This window comes from Pan paniscus, chromosome 11 (assembly GCF_029289425.2).
Source record: "Pan paniscus chromosome 11, NHGRI_mPanPan1-v2.0_pri, whole genome shotgun sequence".
Taxonomy (NCBI): Eukaryota; Metazoa; Chordata; class Mammalia; order Primates; family Hominidae; genus Pan; species Pan paniscus.
The window spans coordinates 29,533,288-29,549,834 of record NC_073260.2 but is presented as its reverse complement, the minus strand read 5'-3'; the positions used below and the strand labels follow the sequence as shown (position 1 = coordinate 29,549,834).

Below are 16,547 nucleotides of genomic sequence, written 5' to 3'. Positions count from 1 at the left end.
TTGCCCTGGATGGCTTTTGGCAGATAAATGTGGAGGTGGCAGTGTAATAGGTTTCATGTGTCCAGAGTGGAATTCACTCAGAGCCAAACAAAAGCTAGTAGCTCTGAACATGTCTCTTTTGATGGTAAAGTACTCTGGAGTGAGACTGTTTAAGTTTCAACCCCTGTTTGGCCACTTCTTAGCTCAAGGGCACTTCCCTTACAGTAGCTAAGTTTAGGTTGTTTCATCCATAAAATGGAAGATATTAAAGTATCTACCTCAAAGTGTGATGAGGATTAAGTGAAAAACTGCAGGGCAATTCTTACTATAATGCCTGACATAGCAAGGCATCAATAAACTCAGTTGCCATTGTTATTCTTACCATTATGGTTTATACCACTACGATCATTGGGATTATTAGGTTCAACCACTACACAACTGAACTGTTGTTGCATGAGTAAATTGCAGTTGTTTAGACAAAATCCTAAGCCAAAAACTTCGTGCTAGGTAGAAAGGAAGCACCTTCATTTATTAAGTCCCTGCACTCTACCAGGTGATGTGCTTAGTTCCATCTTTGCTGTATCTCATTTCAATCCTGCAGTAGCATTTTGCAGGTAGTTCTATTTCAGTATTTCAGACGGAGTTCCAGTTGTTTGATGCTTACTAGCCATGTGACCCTGTCTCTTTATCTTCCTGTGCCTCAGTTTTCTCCTCTGTAAAATGGGGATAATGATAGTACCTAACTCATTAGGTTGTTGTGAAGATTAAACATGTTAAATCACACAAAACAGTGCCTGGCACACAGTGACCACTATGTAAATGTTTGCTGGCATTACTTTATAACTCAGGAAGGACACATGTGACAGTCTGGAACGTGTGAAGTCGTTGTTCTCCTTAGCACTGTGGAATGTTAGTGATGCTGGAAGAACCTTAGAGCTAAGCTGGCCCAACCTACTCATTTCACAGGCTGGGGATCCAAGGCCCAGAAACAATAAGGGACTTGTCTAAGTCACTCAGGGAGTTAGTGGCAGAGCCCCTACCTGATACGAGATCTCCTGACTCTGCTCACGAGACTTCATGGTGGGAATAAGGCAACACACGGAGAGGGATGAGATGGAGATCACATTCTTCGGGAGAGTTTGATTCTGTTATTCCTGTCATTTGGGACTTTTTCAGAGTCCCCTACCATTCTCCCTACCTGTACAGAAAGTGCTGGATTTTTCCACCACAAGGGGCTTATCAATGTGGTGTCATAAAGCAGGTCTTACTTTCTCATCAGAGCCCATATCAGACCACTTCCCTTCTTGGTCTTTAGAGGAAACCAAAGGGAAGCACTCCTAGCAAAGAATTTGATGTTATGACCATCAAAGCAAAAGCATAGCTCTATGGTTAAATAATTACTTAAAGGGTCACACCGTGGGCAGACCTTAAAAAACAGACTTAAGATATAACCCATATGGGCTATAAAGTATCTATAAAGGACCCTAAATGGAAACTCTGCTGTGTTGTGCATTTGACTTGGCACTAATAGGCCAGATATATTAACTGTTGGGTGAAATTAATGATAATATTGCATCTAAATTCTATGGGATGTTTCTTAAGGTTTTGGGTGTTAAATTACCCCTTCTAAAAGCCATTATTGAGGCTCGAACTAATCAATGTCTTCTTTTTCTTTTAAAAATTCTCTTGACCATATTGTTTCTATTACAAATGAAACATGAAGGTAGAAAGTAGAATAATAAGTTACAAGAAGTGGAGAAGGGAGTGTGTGTAGTGGAGGATGAGAGAGGTTGGTTAATGGGTACAATTATACAGTTAGGTAGAAGGAATAAGATCTAAGGTTGGATAGCACAGTAAGGTGACTTTAGTTAACAACAATATATTTTAGATTTTAAAATAGCTGGAAGAGAGGACTAAAAATGTTCCCAACACAAAGAAATGATAAATACACGAGATGGTGGATGTCCTAACCACCCTGGTTATTATACATCCTAGGCATGTGACAAAATATTACATGTACCCAACAAATGTGTACAAATATCATATGTCAATAAAACATTTAAAAGTAAATAGCTACAGAAAACAATACAAAGCTGGCAGTTCCTTCTTTTACAGATAGATGGCAAGCTCAAGTCCAAATAATCAGTTGAAGAAAAGAGAAGTTATGTAGATGGAAATGCTGGTCCAAACTAAGGGATGAGGAATAAATAGAGTTGTGGAATTATCCACTTCACCTGGTGATGTTGCGGGTTAAATGGGTACACGGCTAGGCAGAACAATGTAGAAAACCTACCTTACTTGTTCTTCTGACCAAGCCTTTTAAGGCTGTCATTTAAACTGGCTCTGAGTTCTGTTCCTTAGTTTTGTAGGATCAGAAAATCACATGCCAACTTAGCTTTCAGCTACTCATCTACAAACCCAAGTGTCTATTTATTTTTCAGTGGATGGACACTGCAGGGGTCTTAGCAAGTACCATCTCTCCATTTAGCTAACTACATAGGAAGCCTGAATAGAAATCAGGATTATGATTGGTGATCTTGAAGATAGAGCCAGGAGAGTGAGTTTTAATATCTGATGGTGTTGAGATGAGATAACTGATCTCGAACAGGGATGTGTCTGCTGAGCAAACTCAGCATTACTTGTTAGCTGGACAGGCGATTGGACAAAGCTGAGTGAGCACCTCTTCAATTTTTTTTATGCTTGATTACTCAGGTTTTCAGTTTTTAGACAGACTATTTTTCTTTTTTTTCCCCTCAGATGTATAAATAGCATTGAATCTGCAGTAGTGTTAGAAAGGTAATTATAACCCAACCATGCCTGAGATGACATTGTGATTTCTTAATAGAAAAAGCTTGTTGGGTCCCCACTTGCAAGTTGATTTTTCATAATTTAATTCTCAAAATGTCACCTTATTTCTTGGTGTAACCCAGATAAAACCTAGGTACCCTGGCAATCCAGTTTCAGCATGAAGTTATATTCAAAGGAACACAGGCTAGTTGGCCAAAGTAATTTCAGTATCCTTACTGGAATCTTCTGGAGAACATCAGAGGGGATTCATTTTATAAGCCACAGTAAAATATCTGAAGATTCTCTTTTCCTGATTTCCTGGCCTTAATATCTCAGCCTTTTCATTTTAAACTCTTGAACTTTAAACTGTCTCTGACCCCTTTCAGTGCTTTACTTCTTCATCTCTTCTTTCCTTTTCTCGATCATTTTTCCCCCTAAATAGCATCCCCACCCATTCCCTTTCCAAGTGCAACTATATAAAACAGTCTGTTTCTCGCAGTTTTTCAGTACTTTACCTCTTTCTCTGATTCTTCATTTCAAAAGCCTAGAAATCCTCTGGCAAAAAGTCACTTAAAAGGTTTGGGGCAAGGGCACAAGATTCCCTTTAGCTCACATGGAAGGAAGTCAAAGCTGAATTATCTTCATCTAGCAATAGAAAGAATAAAGATTGCAACGTTTACAATTTAATATATTTTCTTTACCCTCCTCTTGTCTAAATTCTGTGATCTCATGATGGCAAGAGGGCCTTGAGTAGGTCTTCTGGTCCCTTCCCACTGCTGTGCCCTGGGGCGCGAGGTATCAGCGCAAGCTAGAATGGGGGTTCAGTGGAGGAAAGGAAACACCCTATTTCTGCTTCTGACTACCTTCCCTGCTTAGCCTCTTTCCCTGTCTCCCTGTTTCTCACACACTCAGTTGGGACACCCACCTTGTCCACAGCCACAGCCTGGCATCTCCTAGTGCTCCAGTTGCAGCACATTCAGCAGGAGAGAAGAGGGAGTCTCAAGGAGCAAAAAGGTGGAAATAGGCGTTCCTAACAACAGGTACTTACCATATCTGTCTTCTCATCATATTTATTGAACAGAGTGTGCTTCATTCTCTATGGGTGCTCTTTAACAATAGTTTACGTGTTATGTTACAAACATGTTATGATTATAACATGTTCTATCATGTTATAATCCTTCCAGAAAATACTTGCCAGGAAAATATATAATTTATAGAAAGCAAATGAAAGTGGCTTGTTAGCCTTCCCAGATAGTGGAGGAATCTGGAAGTCTTTCTAATGGACTGAGATCACGTCATTCCAGATGTCTCTTGAGGCACACTGCCCCGAATGGTTGCTACTGTCAGCTCATTATGCTTTTCCCTGGAATTTCCACTTCCCCCGCCTTTCTCCCCAGAATAAGCTTTCCATGATTCTCTCCCAGAATTAGCCTTTTCAACTCTTTCCTCATATGCATAGCAACAGTTATTTATTTCATGTGGGTTAATGTCTTTAGCATTAGGACACTTCTGGTTTTATGGACTGATGGCCAATGTGTTTTTAATAATGTATTTTGCTTCTATTGAAGTCATGAGTACAAATTCGTAATTCATTTTAATGAGGGATATGGACAAACAGGAACACAAGTAGAAGAGAGAAAAAAGAGGATAGTACACTTGGAGATACTCAGTAAGCATAAATTACATGTATTCATCATACAATATTCTAGGCTTTAGAGATGTGTCAGCCAAGATCCTTGTCATCAAGGAGCCCATAGTTTGTTAGAGAGAGAAGATGTGTAAATAGTTAAGTATATAAAGTGCTACAGTGCTTGAGGTCTAATGTAGAAAAATCCACAGCCTGTGGGGAGGGAAGAGAAAGGAGGGAGTGATGCAATCTATTTGGAGGGAACAGAAAAATCTTCTGTATTTGTCAGTACTCTTTGAGTTGTAAGTGGTAGAAACATCACTCAAACTAGCTTAAGAAAATGGGAGATTTATTAGTGTATATAATTTAGGAAGCCTGGGGATGGTTCTGGCTTCATGCATGACTAGATCTGGGACTCAAACAATGTAGTAGGACCCTTTTTTCTCTTTCAACTCTGCCTCCCTCTGCATGTTGACTTTATTTTCTTCAATGTAGATGCATTTCTTTTATGTGACTTGGAAAAATTGCTACTCAGAAGTACATCATCTCAGCTTAATCCTAGTGGTATGTTTTTTCACTTCTCTCCTGGTATCCATGTGTCTGTCCCTAGAAATGTCTCTAACTGGTGTTTCTCAGTTCACTTAGCTATCCCTTGGATCAATAGCTATTGCAAAGAAACGAGGTAGCATGATTGGCCTAACCTGGCTTACAAACAAGTCCTAGTGGCAGGAATGAGCTAACCATGACTGGCATTTCTATCAGAGCCATTTACAGTGAGGGTAGATGTGTTTCCCCAAAGGAAAGAAGACTAGGCAGATCAAAATTGACAGATGTTCATTAAAGCTTCATAGATATTTAAACTGTGCCATCATAGATGAATTGTTTTTTGTCAAATGAAGCAGCAGTTCACATCGATTATTGTTAGAGGAAGCAATAAGAGCAAAACTAAGAGGACATGAACCAGCCGGGAAGATCAGGAGACTGCAAGTAGTCTTTGAGGGTGGATCATGGTAGGGGGCCATGGCTTGAGATGAAGCTGTGAAATAGACAGAAGCCTCACTGGCTATGCTAGGGAACCTGCTCTTTGCACTGTAGGCAATGGGGAGACATCCTTGGTTTTAGACAAGGGTCGGAGGTGGTCAGATTTCCATTTTAGAATATCACTCTGGCAGCAGTGTGGAGATTGAGTCGGAGAAGCCAAGAATGGATGCAGGGAGACTAATAAGGAAACCACTACAGTAATCCAGCTGGAGATAAGTTCTGTAATGTGCTAAAGATGCTAATATGGAATAGTCTCCATGTCCAGGTAGGAGATAAAGGAAGGAGGGTTAAGGCAATACTCAAGGTTATAGTGGGGAAGCAAAAGATGTGGAAACTGGCGAGCAGAATCAACATGACTTGGTCTTTCAAGAAAGTAAGTGTCTAGGATGACTTAGATTTCTGACTTAAGTAGTGTCATTTGCTGAGATGAAACATAGAAGAAGGAACAGGTGTGAAGGTAGAGGGTGGGGGATTGCTTGAGATGGTGACTGCATGTGTTTGAGTTTGGGGGAGTGACTATGAGTAGTTGGCAGTTCAGTATAGCGATCTGCAGCTCAAAGGAGAGGTAGAGTTGTAGAGTGGATGAGAATGAAGGCCTGAAGAGTTACTGGTTTTGTCCTGGTTAAGGGAAGGAGAAATCTGGAAACCAGTGGGCTATCCCGGTGAGGAGCACAGCTCAGACCTCAGCCATCAAACAAGTGTCAGAAACTGCAAGTGAGTTCCTTAATGGTGTCCTATGCAAACTTGTTGTCGTTTGACTCATATCTAATTCTGAGCATAGGCTGGTTGCCTCTTGTCCACCTAGAAGTGACTTTAAGACCATCACTATGGGCCGGGTTCGGAGGCTAACACCTATAATTCCAGCACTTTGGGAGACTGAGGTGGGTGGATCACCTGAGGTCAGGAATTTGAGACCAGCCTGGCCAACATGGCAAAACCCCATCTCTAGTAAAAATACAAATATTAGCCAAGCGTGGTGACACACACCTGTAATCCCAGCTACTCGGGAGGCTGACACAGGGAAATTGCTTGAACTCAGGAAGCAGAGGTTGCAGTGAGCTGAGACTGTGACAACAGACTGAGACTCTGTCTCAAAAAAAAAAAAAAAAATCACTGTGAAAGGGAGCTCAGCTAGTCAAAGAATCCTGCAATAGCTGTGGATGCACAGTGGGTCCTTGTCATGGGGCCAGGCCCAGGGTCATCAGTTAGAATGCAGTTGTAAACATGCTAATGCTGCTGCCTGGTTGTATGTGCTAACAACTGCTTAGTTCCAAATTCTAACCCAATAAGGAGTTTCCTCAGGGGAAATGTATGACTACAGCACAAATGGGCTCAGCCTTACTGCTTTCCCACTGTTACCCCTTCCTGCACCAGCGCTCTTCTGGTCCGTGTGACTAAAAGCCAAAACACCACTTTGCCTAACCCCCCAGATCCTATTAGTTTTGAGTCTCATCAATTCTGTTTCTTCCATTTGTCTTTCTCTTTCCATTCTGATTGGTACAACTCTAAGCTAGGAGGCTTGTTAGTTCATCCATCCTTACTGCACAACCAGGTGAATGGAACATCCTCCTAAGGCACTTAAATGATATTTGAATCCACAGGTCAGCAAACTAGGACCCATGGGCCAAATCTGGCCCACTACCTGTGTTTGCAAATAAAGTTTTATTAGAACACAGCCACACTCATTCATTTAAATATTGTCCAGGACTGCTTTTGAACTACAATGGTAGCATTCAGTAGTTGCGACAGAGACTGTATGTCCCACAAAATCTAAAATATTTACTTTTGTTTTATAGGAAAAGTGTATCAGCCCCTATTAATCCACCTTATGTATGAATGCCAGATTAATGTTCCTAAAATACCATTTCACCATATCATTCTGTAGCTTAGAACCCTGCAATGACGTTGCATTGTCCATGCAATAAAATCTAAACTTCATGGCCCTCCATGGTATAGTCCTAGCCAATCTGTTGAGTCATTGATCTCTGTTCCTAAAGGCAAGCCCTACAACCAGTTAGATTTTCCTCCTCATTGTCCCTGGAATATGCAGTGCATTTCTACCCTTGTTCACCTAGTTCCTTTTGCTTGGAATGTATTGCCCATTTGTATCTACCTAAATCCTACTCATTCCTTTTTTTTTTTTTTTTTTTTTTTTGAGACAGAGTCTCACTCTGTCGCCCAGGCTGGAGTGCAGTGGTGTGATCTTGGCTCATGGCAACCTCTACCCACTGGGTTCAAGTGATTCTCCTGCCTTAGCCTCCCAAGTATCTGGGATTACAGGCATGTACCACCACACCTGGCCAATTTTTATATTTTTAGTATAGATGGGGTTTCGCCATGTTGGCTAGGCTAGTCTCAAACTCGTGACCTCGGGTGATCCACCCACCTCAGCCTCCCAAAGTGCTGGGATTACAGGTATGAGCCACTGTGTGCCCAGCCCTAAATCCTACCCATTCTTAAAGGACTAACATGAACTCTACATCCTTCATGACCATGTCAGTTACAGTGATCACCAATGAGCCTGCTGCTTGAGCATGTAAAGGTCCACTGCCCATACTGCCTGGTAAGGTTTCTTCTGCTCAGAGAATGGTTCACCAATATGATGATGGGCAACTCTGGAGTGAGGACTTTCTGATGGAACAAAGTCACAGCTGTGGGAAAGCCTGGGAATGGTTTGGAAATGACAAGACATGTAATGAGAACACATGACACTCAATTAATATTTGTGGAAATCTTGAGTCATCAGCCTCTCATATCTATGACATACATCTTGGTTCTGTATTTAAATGTAGGACAACTACATATCTTGATAGCCAGTGGGAATGACTGACAAAGTCCAGTAAGTCTACTCTTGAGAGATTCTAGAATGTAGAGATAGCAGCTGGACCGGGAAGCCCTAGCTTTATCATGTGCCATCTCTGAGATGCTGGATGTGGGCTGTTCCCACTGTGCCTCACTTTTCCCATCTACTGTCATATATTTTATGGTCTTGCACACACTCTGGGATTAAGTAACATCAATTATGCACCATTGATTGGAGTTCTTTGGTAAATGGTACTGCATTCCTAAAATATTCATGTGTCTTACTTTGTCAGGGAGATTATATCCGTGACTTAGATATCATATTCTAGTGGCTTAAGATTATGAGCTAATATTTTGTAAGGTCTGGGCATTGCACAGAAAACCTTGGTTGTAATATACATTATTATTACATTGATTTGAATAGCAATGGTACAATCATAGCCCCGGAAACATAGCGACTACATAAAATAAAAGCTTCCATTAACACTGAGCACAGCAGCCAGGCTTCCGCATTGTTGTTGTCCCTAGGATTTGGCTGTTGTATTGTCAAATGCCATTATGTCTTATCTAATAAGTTTCTCCCTGCATATGTGAGTAAACGAAAATGCTCCAGTATAGTAAATGTCTCAGCAAACCACTCCTGTACGCTTTGGAAACAGAACATTAACAAGGAAACTATCATGAGAGCAGACCTTTCTGTTCTCATGAATCACATTCATATGATGTTTATTGTCCACATTGGAGAAGTATAGAGAAGAAAAATATGAAGGGTACACTCTAATGGAAAGGTTATAGTGGAAATGCAAGGAAAATATATCCCTTTACAACGAGCTTCTAGGCATTACCTAGAAGTAAACTTATGACAATAAGACTAACAGCAAATAACATTGAGCTCTTACTCTGTGCCAGGTATTGTTCTAGGCCTTTTATGTTACATCATCTCATTTAATCCACTCCACAACTAAGTGGTTTGGATGCAGTTATTATCTCCACTTTATGTACGAGAAGACCAAGACCCAGGGAGGTAGAAGAACTTGTCAGAAGTCAGACAGGTAGTGAGTGGTAGGGCTGGAAGTTGGACCCGGACAGACAGATTCCAGATTTCATATTTATCATAACCTCAGCTGCCCCACCCACATGAAATGCTACCCCAAGGCTAGTGGCAGCAAATATAACCCATTTCATTTGCATTGTTTGGTATGTCCAACTGGGTGATTTGTCCTACAAAATTTGAAACAACGTCTGCTTATTTATGTCTGTGATTTTGATCAAATAAATCTCACCCAGAATTTCCCACTGTTTTATTCTATGGTATTTGCAGTTTGTAAGAACCTCTGTCTTTTGGATTGAGACATTTTTATTCTTTGTATCCAAATTAACACTGCACAGAACATGATTCTCCTGTGTGTGTGTGTGTGTGTGTGTGTGTGTGTGTGTGTCTGTGTGTGTGTGTAGAAACCGTCTTTTCTTTTGGATTAAATTCTTGCAGCCTGGCTGAGTGAGGAGAATTTCTCCCACTCTTCGAGCCTACAGCAGACATGTTAGGAGAATGCTGCTGCTTGCAACACACCCAGAGACGGTGGGGCAGGTGACACTGCGTGTGTGCCCAGTGTCTCTGGAAGTGTCTATACAGATGTGTGCTGCTGCTGCTGCTTTCTGCCTTAAAATTTCTGGAGCCAACACCCACCCACTCTTACAGCCTCTCTCTCTTTATTTTCAAGGAAAAAAGAAAGAGGCAGACTGAAATAGAAGGCAAGCGACAACAGCTTGACGAGCAGATACTTCTGCTGCAGCATTCCAAGGTAAGCGGCTGATCCCAGGAACCTATTCCATTATTAGACATGCAGATCACACTCCGGAGAGCTGGGCAGTGCCTGCCCTGCCGTGAAGGCGCTGCCGCCAACCAAACCAGCCTTTTTCATTCAATCAGGAAACCATCTCTTGGCTTTTCTTGTGAATTTCTCAAATTCAGGGCATTATTACAGCATTCCAATTTCTGCAAGCATAAGATTACAGTGTGCATGTGGACAGGGTGGAGGGTTTGTGCATGTGAAGTGTGGTGGCTATATATAGAAATTGGATGAGAATACTTCACAGGGTGGGTGAGGCAGCATTTCAGGATTGTTTCTCCCATACGTAGGTGCTGGGTGTGTTTGCTCAGAGACCCCAAAAGATATATTTCACAGAACGTTCTTTTTATTCACTTAAAAATATTAGTATTTCCTTTGTTGATATGGAGAAAAGGGAGATTAAACGATGTGATCTGATAAAAGAACAACACTGTGTATTTCAGATTATTCATTTATTTTATTTGTACTTTAACAATTTTGAAAGTGTTCTGTGAGAGCAAGCAGTTGGTCAAAGATGGCTTTGAAATGATTTGACTCAGACGGGTCTCCATGGTACCATCTAAAAAGAGAGAGAGAGAGAGACAGCACACAAGAGCTGTTTATTTTTTTCTTTAAAACATGATGCACTTAAGCATCATAATTGATTACAGCTCAGGAGAAAGCTCTGTCACTGTCACAAGGACCCCACTGGTTGCAGAATGTTGCTTTTCACATGTTCAGAGAATAATGTGACCACATTCCAATGGCCAGCCGGGAGTTGCTGCTTGCCTTTGACTGCTCCTGGGCTTTTTGGCAGGAATACCTTCTCCTGCTTACCTCATGTTGCTGTGACATTGCCTGCACAGAGCTGCATTGCTCAGAGGGCTGGGTGGGAAGGTAGTGCTGACTTTCGGGGTGATGCTCGGTATGAATTATCTAGATTTTTTTCAACAAGATAAACCTTTATGGCTACTTTTCCTGTCCTTTTCTAGAAAACAGGATTGTGCTAAATGAATACCCAAAATGAGAACCATCAGCAAGCGAGTTACTGATTGAAAATAGCAGCATGACCTATATCTGCTTAGCATGTTTATCAGTTTTTGCCATTTACCTTAACCAGAGAAATGTGCTTAAAAGGAAGAAAAGCAGCATGATACTGAGGATATTGCCTGTTTCTCTCTGTTCATCATATAAATTCATTGACAGATCTTTCTTTGTAGGAGCTTGCTCTGTATCCCGGGTGCTGTTGCTCTTTCCCCACAACATTCCTGAGGGAGGATGGAGGGCTAAAATTAGTATCCTCTTCTCACAGAGAGGGGGCCTTAAAAACACCTAATAGAACTGAGTGAATTGTTCAAGGTCAATCTGCACAGAGCTAGGTCTCTGGCTCAGAGTACAGTCCATTCAGTACAGTGCTTGTAAGAGACCAACATGTACTAAAACCTCAGTGAATGTCTGGTTAAAGGTGAACTTTTAAATAAGAGGACCGAATGAAAAAAGAGAGGCTGCTTTGGGCTAGACAGCCTCACTTTAAGCTCAACGTAGTTCTTTGCTTTTGTATTCCCTGAATCCAGTCAGGGAATAAACATATGTCAAAACATCAAGGGATTTTTTTTTTTTTGGTTTCCCTTCTCATGATCCTGGGTGCCAAATAAGATACCAAGGGCTCATTTATTGCTGATGTCCAGTGCAGTATTAGTATATTCTGTTCATATTACATCTATTCATTTTTTTATTTGTTTGTTTGTTTGAGATGGAGTCTCGCTCTGTCGCTCAGGCTGGAGTTCAGTGGCATGATTTCGGCTCACTGCAAGCTCCGCCTCCCAGGTTCACGCCATTCTCCTGTCTCAGCCTCCTGAGTAGCTGGGACTACAAATGCCCGCCACCACGCCCAGCTAATTTTTTTTTTTTTGGTATTTTTAGTAGAGATGGGGTTTCACCATGTTAGCCAGGATAGTCTCGATCTCCTGACATCGTGATCCACCCGCCTTGGCCTCCCAAAGTGCTGGGATTGCATATTCATTTTTCGTCTATGCATCCATTCATCCATCTTTCCATCCATCCATCCATCCATCCATCCATCCATCCATCCATCCATCCATCCATCCAATCAACAGAAACAACAGTAGAAATTAACTTGGTCTTGTATGGGGAAGCAGTGAGGTTTTTCTCAAGGACTTGGAAACAAGGGAATCAGCTAGTTCTTTATGGCTATCTTGGTAAAATTCTCACGCAGTTGATGAGATTGGCTATCTGAGGGAACACCCAACACTCGCACCATGGCAACCTTGCTATTGCAGGGCAGGAGGTGGGTGAGGTGGGGAGGACTGGAGGTGATGGTAACTTACTAAGTGGAGGTGAGTGCATTGTATGTCTCTGGGAAAGGCTTGTGTGGACAGAATGAGGGTGAGTTATTGGCCTTGAATACTGAAAAAGGAAAGCTCAGAGGTTCCAAAGGTGGCAGTGGTTGTCTAGTACTACCTGCAGAGAGACCCCCAGCTTTGGGAGGTCCTGAATTTCTGTATGCTGGTGAGGTGGGGTCAGTGGTAAGGTGAGGAGGGTCCTCAGGCCACAGTGAGGCCCAAGTGAAACTTCCCTCAGGACCTTGCCTCTCTTTGTTCTGAATTCATCCTCCCTATAATTATTCAGTTATTTTGATATGAGGAAAGGGTTGCCTGATTGAAGGATATGATCACTTTAGGCACTAGGAAGGAATATGTTTCACTTTAAATCAATAAACTGGTGACTGAACTTGAATAGCATGAGACTTTTTCCCTGTAATCATCCAGTTTGCAGCCTAGTGGCCTCGCCCCTGGATGGAAGTACATTCGTGGAGGTTATATTTTCTTCTCTGTGAGCCTCTCCAAGGAGTCAGCCAGTTTTCTCCTGGTAGCCTGTTAGCCACCGTCAGTAACAGTCACCATTTTTTTTGAGTGCCTAACACGTGCCTGGTACTTTAAACACATACCCTCAATAATGACCACAAGACAGTTATTACTCTGTCTTACAGCTATGGGAACAAACTCATGAGGTCAAGTGATTTGCCCAAGACCATAGAGACTATACATGAGGGAGCCTGAGAGAAACTCCTGGGCTGTCTGCTTTCAAAGACCAAGCTCTTTCCAGGCCACTGTTCTCTTTGAAAGAAATGTTTCCTTTGGAATAATTCATTTAGTGAGATGCCAGTTACCATCATTGCTGTCTCTCTTACTCTAAATATATTGTGATGGACTCCAGAAAATTTAGATCATGTGGAGACATGTCACAGTGATTATTGAAGTTCCTTGAAGTAGAGAATATTAGGAAATATGTCAGTAATCAATATTTGTTTCACTAATTTGCAAAATCCTAGATATTCTCTAAGAAAAAAATATTCTCCTTGCATTAGAGTTAGTTGTCATGTTTATAAGATATAATTTTCATATTCTTTATGTAATTCTCATATTCTGTGTCTTAAGATAAAATTCTCACATGTGGGAATTATCAGATAGCCTGTGGACACTTATTCTCATGCAATGAGATGAATTATTTAGACAGATTCACCTGTCTGTGGTCAAAGCAAATAAATAGAATGCAAGATAGTAGTTTTGGCATTCATATATATTTTTAGAAGACTTACTTATTGCAATATTTAGGAACATATAGTGAGCAACTCTACAAAATGGAATATCATCACTTTGTATATGGACTTTGAGCAAATTCCACAATACAGTAAAAGACTAAAGTATAAAATGGTAAAATACTAACTGCTACATCCCAGTGATTAGGAAACCTCAAGATACTTTGAACTCCAGGCCAAATTAAACTCAGATGTATTTTTAAAGCATCCTTAGCTATATGTAGTGTGGTGTAATAATTTCTAAGCATTACAAGTAGAACTAGTAAGCAATTTTTATAGCTATATTATTTTTGATGATTACAAAAGGAAAGAATGTATAATCATTGCAAAAACTAAATTAAAAAGTACAGCAAAATATAAAGAAAAAACTTATGTACTCTATACTTACCATTCAGATAGAACCCATGCAGAGGTAAATCCTTCTATACTTTTTTCCCTGATATATTTCTGTAGATTAAGATATGTAACCATCATTCACAGGGCTCACCAACCTGTGGGTAAAATGAAATTATATTAACATTAGCATTGGAATAACATTAACCTTTACCTCTTTTTTATGTGGGTTCTTTTTAATACCCATACAAAAACTTATAATTTTTATAAAATCCCATGGAGCATTATTTTACTTTAGGATAACTGACTTTGATGTCTTCCTTGAAAAGAATGTCTCCATCTCAAACTCTTAGCTATTATGTTTCTTATACTTCAATAGCATTAATTCATCTAGAATTTATTTACAGACGAGGTATGCAGTAGGAATATAACTTTACTTTTTACTGATGCTGAGCTGCTTGTCTCAATGTGATTTATTGATTAATTCATCCTTTCCTTCACTGATTTAAATGTCTTCTTTATCACCTACATATTTCTGACTTACATTTGAGTCTACCATTTATGGATTCTTTTTATTCCATTAATCTGCCCATTCCTGTGCCAGTATCGTTCTCATTTAATCCCTATAGCTTTTTAATATATTGTAATATTTCATAAGACAAGAACTATCATTATTCTTTTGAAAAATTGTCAGCTTTTTATTTCATAGGAACAATTATTTATTTTTATTGTTTTTATAATGAGACTTGTGATGATATGGATTTTTAAAAAATAAATCAGCTACTATATCATACTAGAGCAGAAGGAATTTAATATTTCCTTCTGTCCCTTGGTTGAATTGCCAGAGATTTGTCTATTTTATTGGTCTGTTCAAAGTCCCAGCACAGAGTAGGCACTCAGTACCTACTGCAACATGAATTCCTTGGAGACTGTCATATTTACAAAGGTTTGCCTGACAGAGTTGGCCCTGTCAGAATCAAATTGCTAATACCACGTCTTCAATACATAAACTGCCTTTGAATTACTTATTCATGAGTAGGGAACCCTCACTAGAGTTTTCTTCTAATCCAAGCTATAAAAATTGTCATTATATTTGGAAGACCACAGCCTTTTCTTCCAAGAAAGCCGAATGAAAAAAGATGAAAGGCTGAATTGTGACCCTGTGAAATATTTATTGTCAACCCACTAAGGTCATTTGCTGAAGAGCCTGAAGGTATCAGAAGACTTGCTACAAAGATATTACAGTGTCTTTCCCGGTTTTGAACATTTAGCACTAATTTTAGACTTTTTCTTGTTACTGGGATGTGTGAAAGGCTTATTTCAAATTTTAAAATATTGAACAGATAGGCACAGTACACAGTGTAAAGTAACCTTAGATCTCCTCCCTTGTTTCCATACCCAGAGCTTGAATGGAAGTTAAAACCTGATTTCTTCTATCAGAAGTCTTGGGTCGGCTTCTCCCTGGGTGGACTGAAGCATATAACAAAATCTCAAAACCAAACCAAGATCTTATTTATTGAGAGTCAAGAAAGAGAAAGGAAAGAGTGGGAAGGATAGGGGAAGAGGAAGAGGGACAGGACACAGATAAATGACTGAAAACACAAACACAGCTATTGCCTCATGCTGAGTTTAACCCATTTTCTGTTAGAAAACTGAATTTAGGCCAGGCGCAGTGGCTCATGCCTGTAATCCCAACACTTTGGGAGGCCAAGGCGGGCAGATGACCTGAGGTCAGGAGTTCGAGACCAGCCTAGCCAACATGGCAAAACCCCGTCTCTACTAAAAATACAAAAATTAGCTGGGCTACCTGGGAGGCTGAGGCAGGAGAATCACTTGAACCTGGGAGGTGGAGGTCGCAGTGAGCCAAGATCACACCACTACACTCCAGCCTGAGTGACACAATGAGACTCCATCTCAATAAAAAAAGAAAAGAAAAGAAAAGAAAATTGAATTTAGCCATATTCCAACCATCATCCACTAGAATAGCCAATATCAGCTTCAGCCAGATTACAAATGAATGAAAGATCCAGAGTAAAAAGTAAAATCATGAAAGTACACAAAGGGATCACAGGTGAATATTTTTATAGTGAGAGTAAGGAAGTGTTATCTATGTATGACATCAAAGCCAGAATGTGCAAGTAAAAAAGATTGCCAGATATGACTTTACAAAAATAACAAACATCTGACCAGGAAACAACTGGAGACTTATTACAAGTTCTCATTCACCTCCTACTTCCCCAATCTGCCCCACCCAGCCTCTCCAGACATGCCTCACTCTTCACCGGGATCACCTCAAAAAGTGGTATCTAGGCTGGGCACAGTGGTTCATGCCTGTAATCCCAGTACTTGGGAGGCTGAGGTGGGAGGATCATTTGAACCTAGGAATTCGAGACCAGCCTGGGCAACATAGATTCCATCTCTACAAAAATAAAATAAAAAATAAAGGAAAGTAAGAAAAGTGACTTCATTGCAGTTACCTTAGCTGTAGATGAAAAAGATTGGGTTAGATGATCTCTGTGATCTTTTTTTA

The 16,547-nt window shown here is 40.5% G+C and overlaps 1 protein-coding gene across 6 annotated transcripts in view; it reads left to right on the top strand.

The window, feature by feature from the left end:
• PALM2AKAP2 (PALM2 and AKAP2 fusion) overlaps positions 1-16,547 on the top strand; it is a 528,965-nt gene that overhangs the window by 216,719 nt on the left and 295,699 nt on the right. For all 6 annotated transcript variants that reach the window (XM_063594277.1, XM_034967951.4, XM_034967950.4 and 3 more), the window contains one exon: positions 9,958-10,038. In XM_063594277.1, the coding sequence (XP_063450347.1) occupies positions 9,958-10,038 (81 nt within the window). The remainder of the gene's footprint in view (positions 1-9,957; positions 10,039-16,547) is intronic.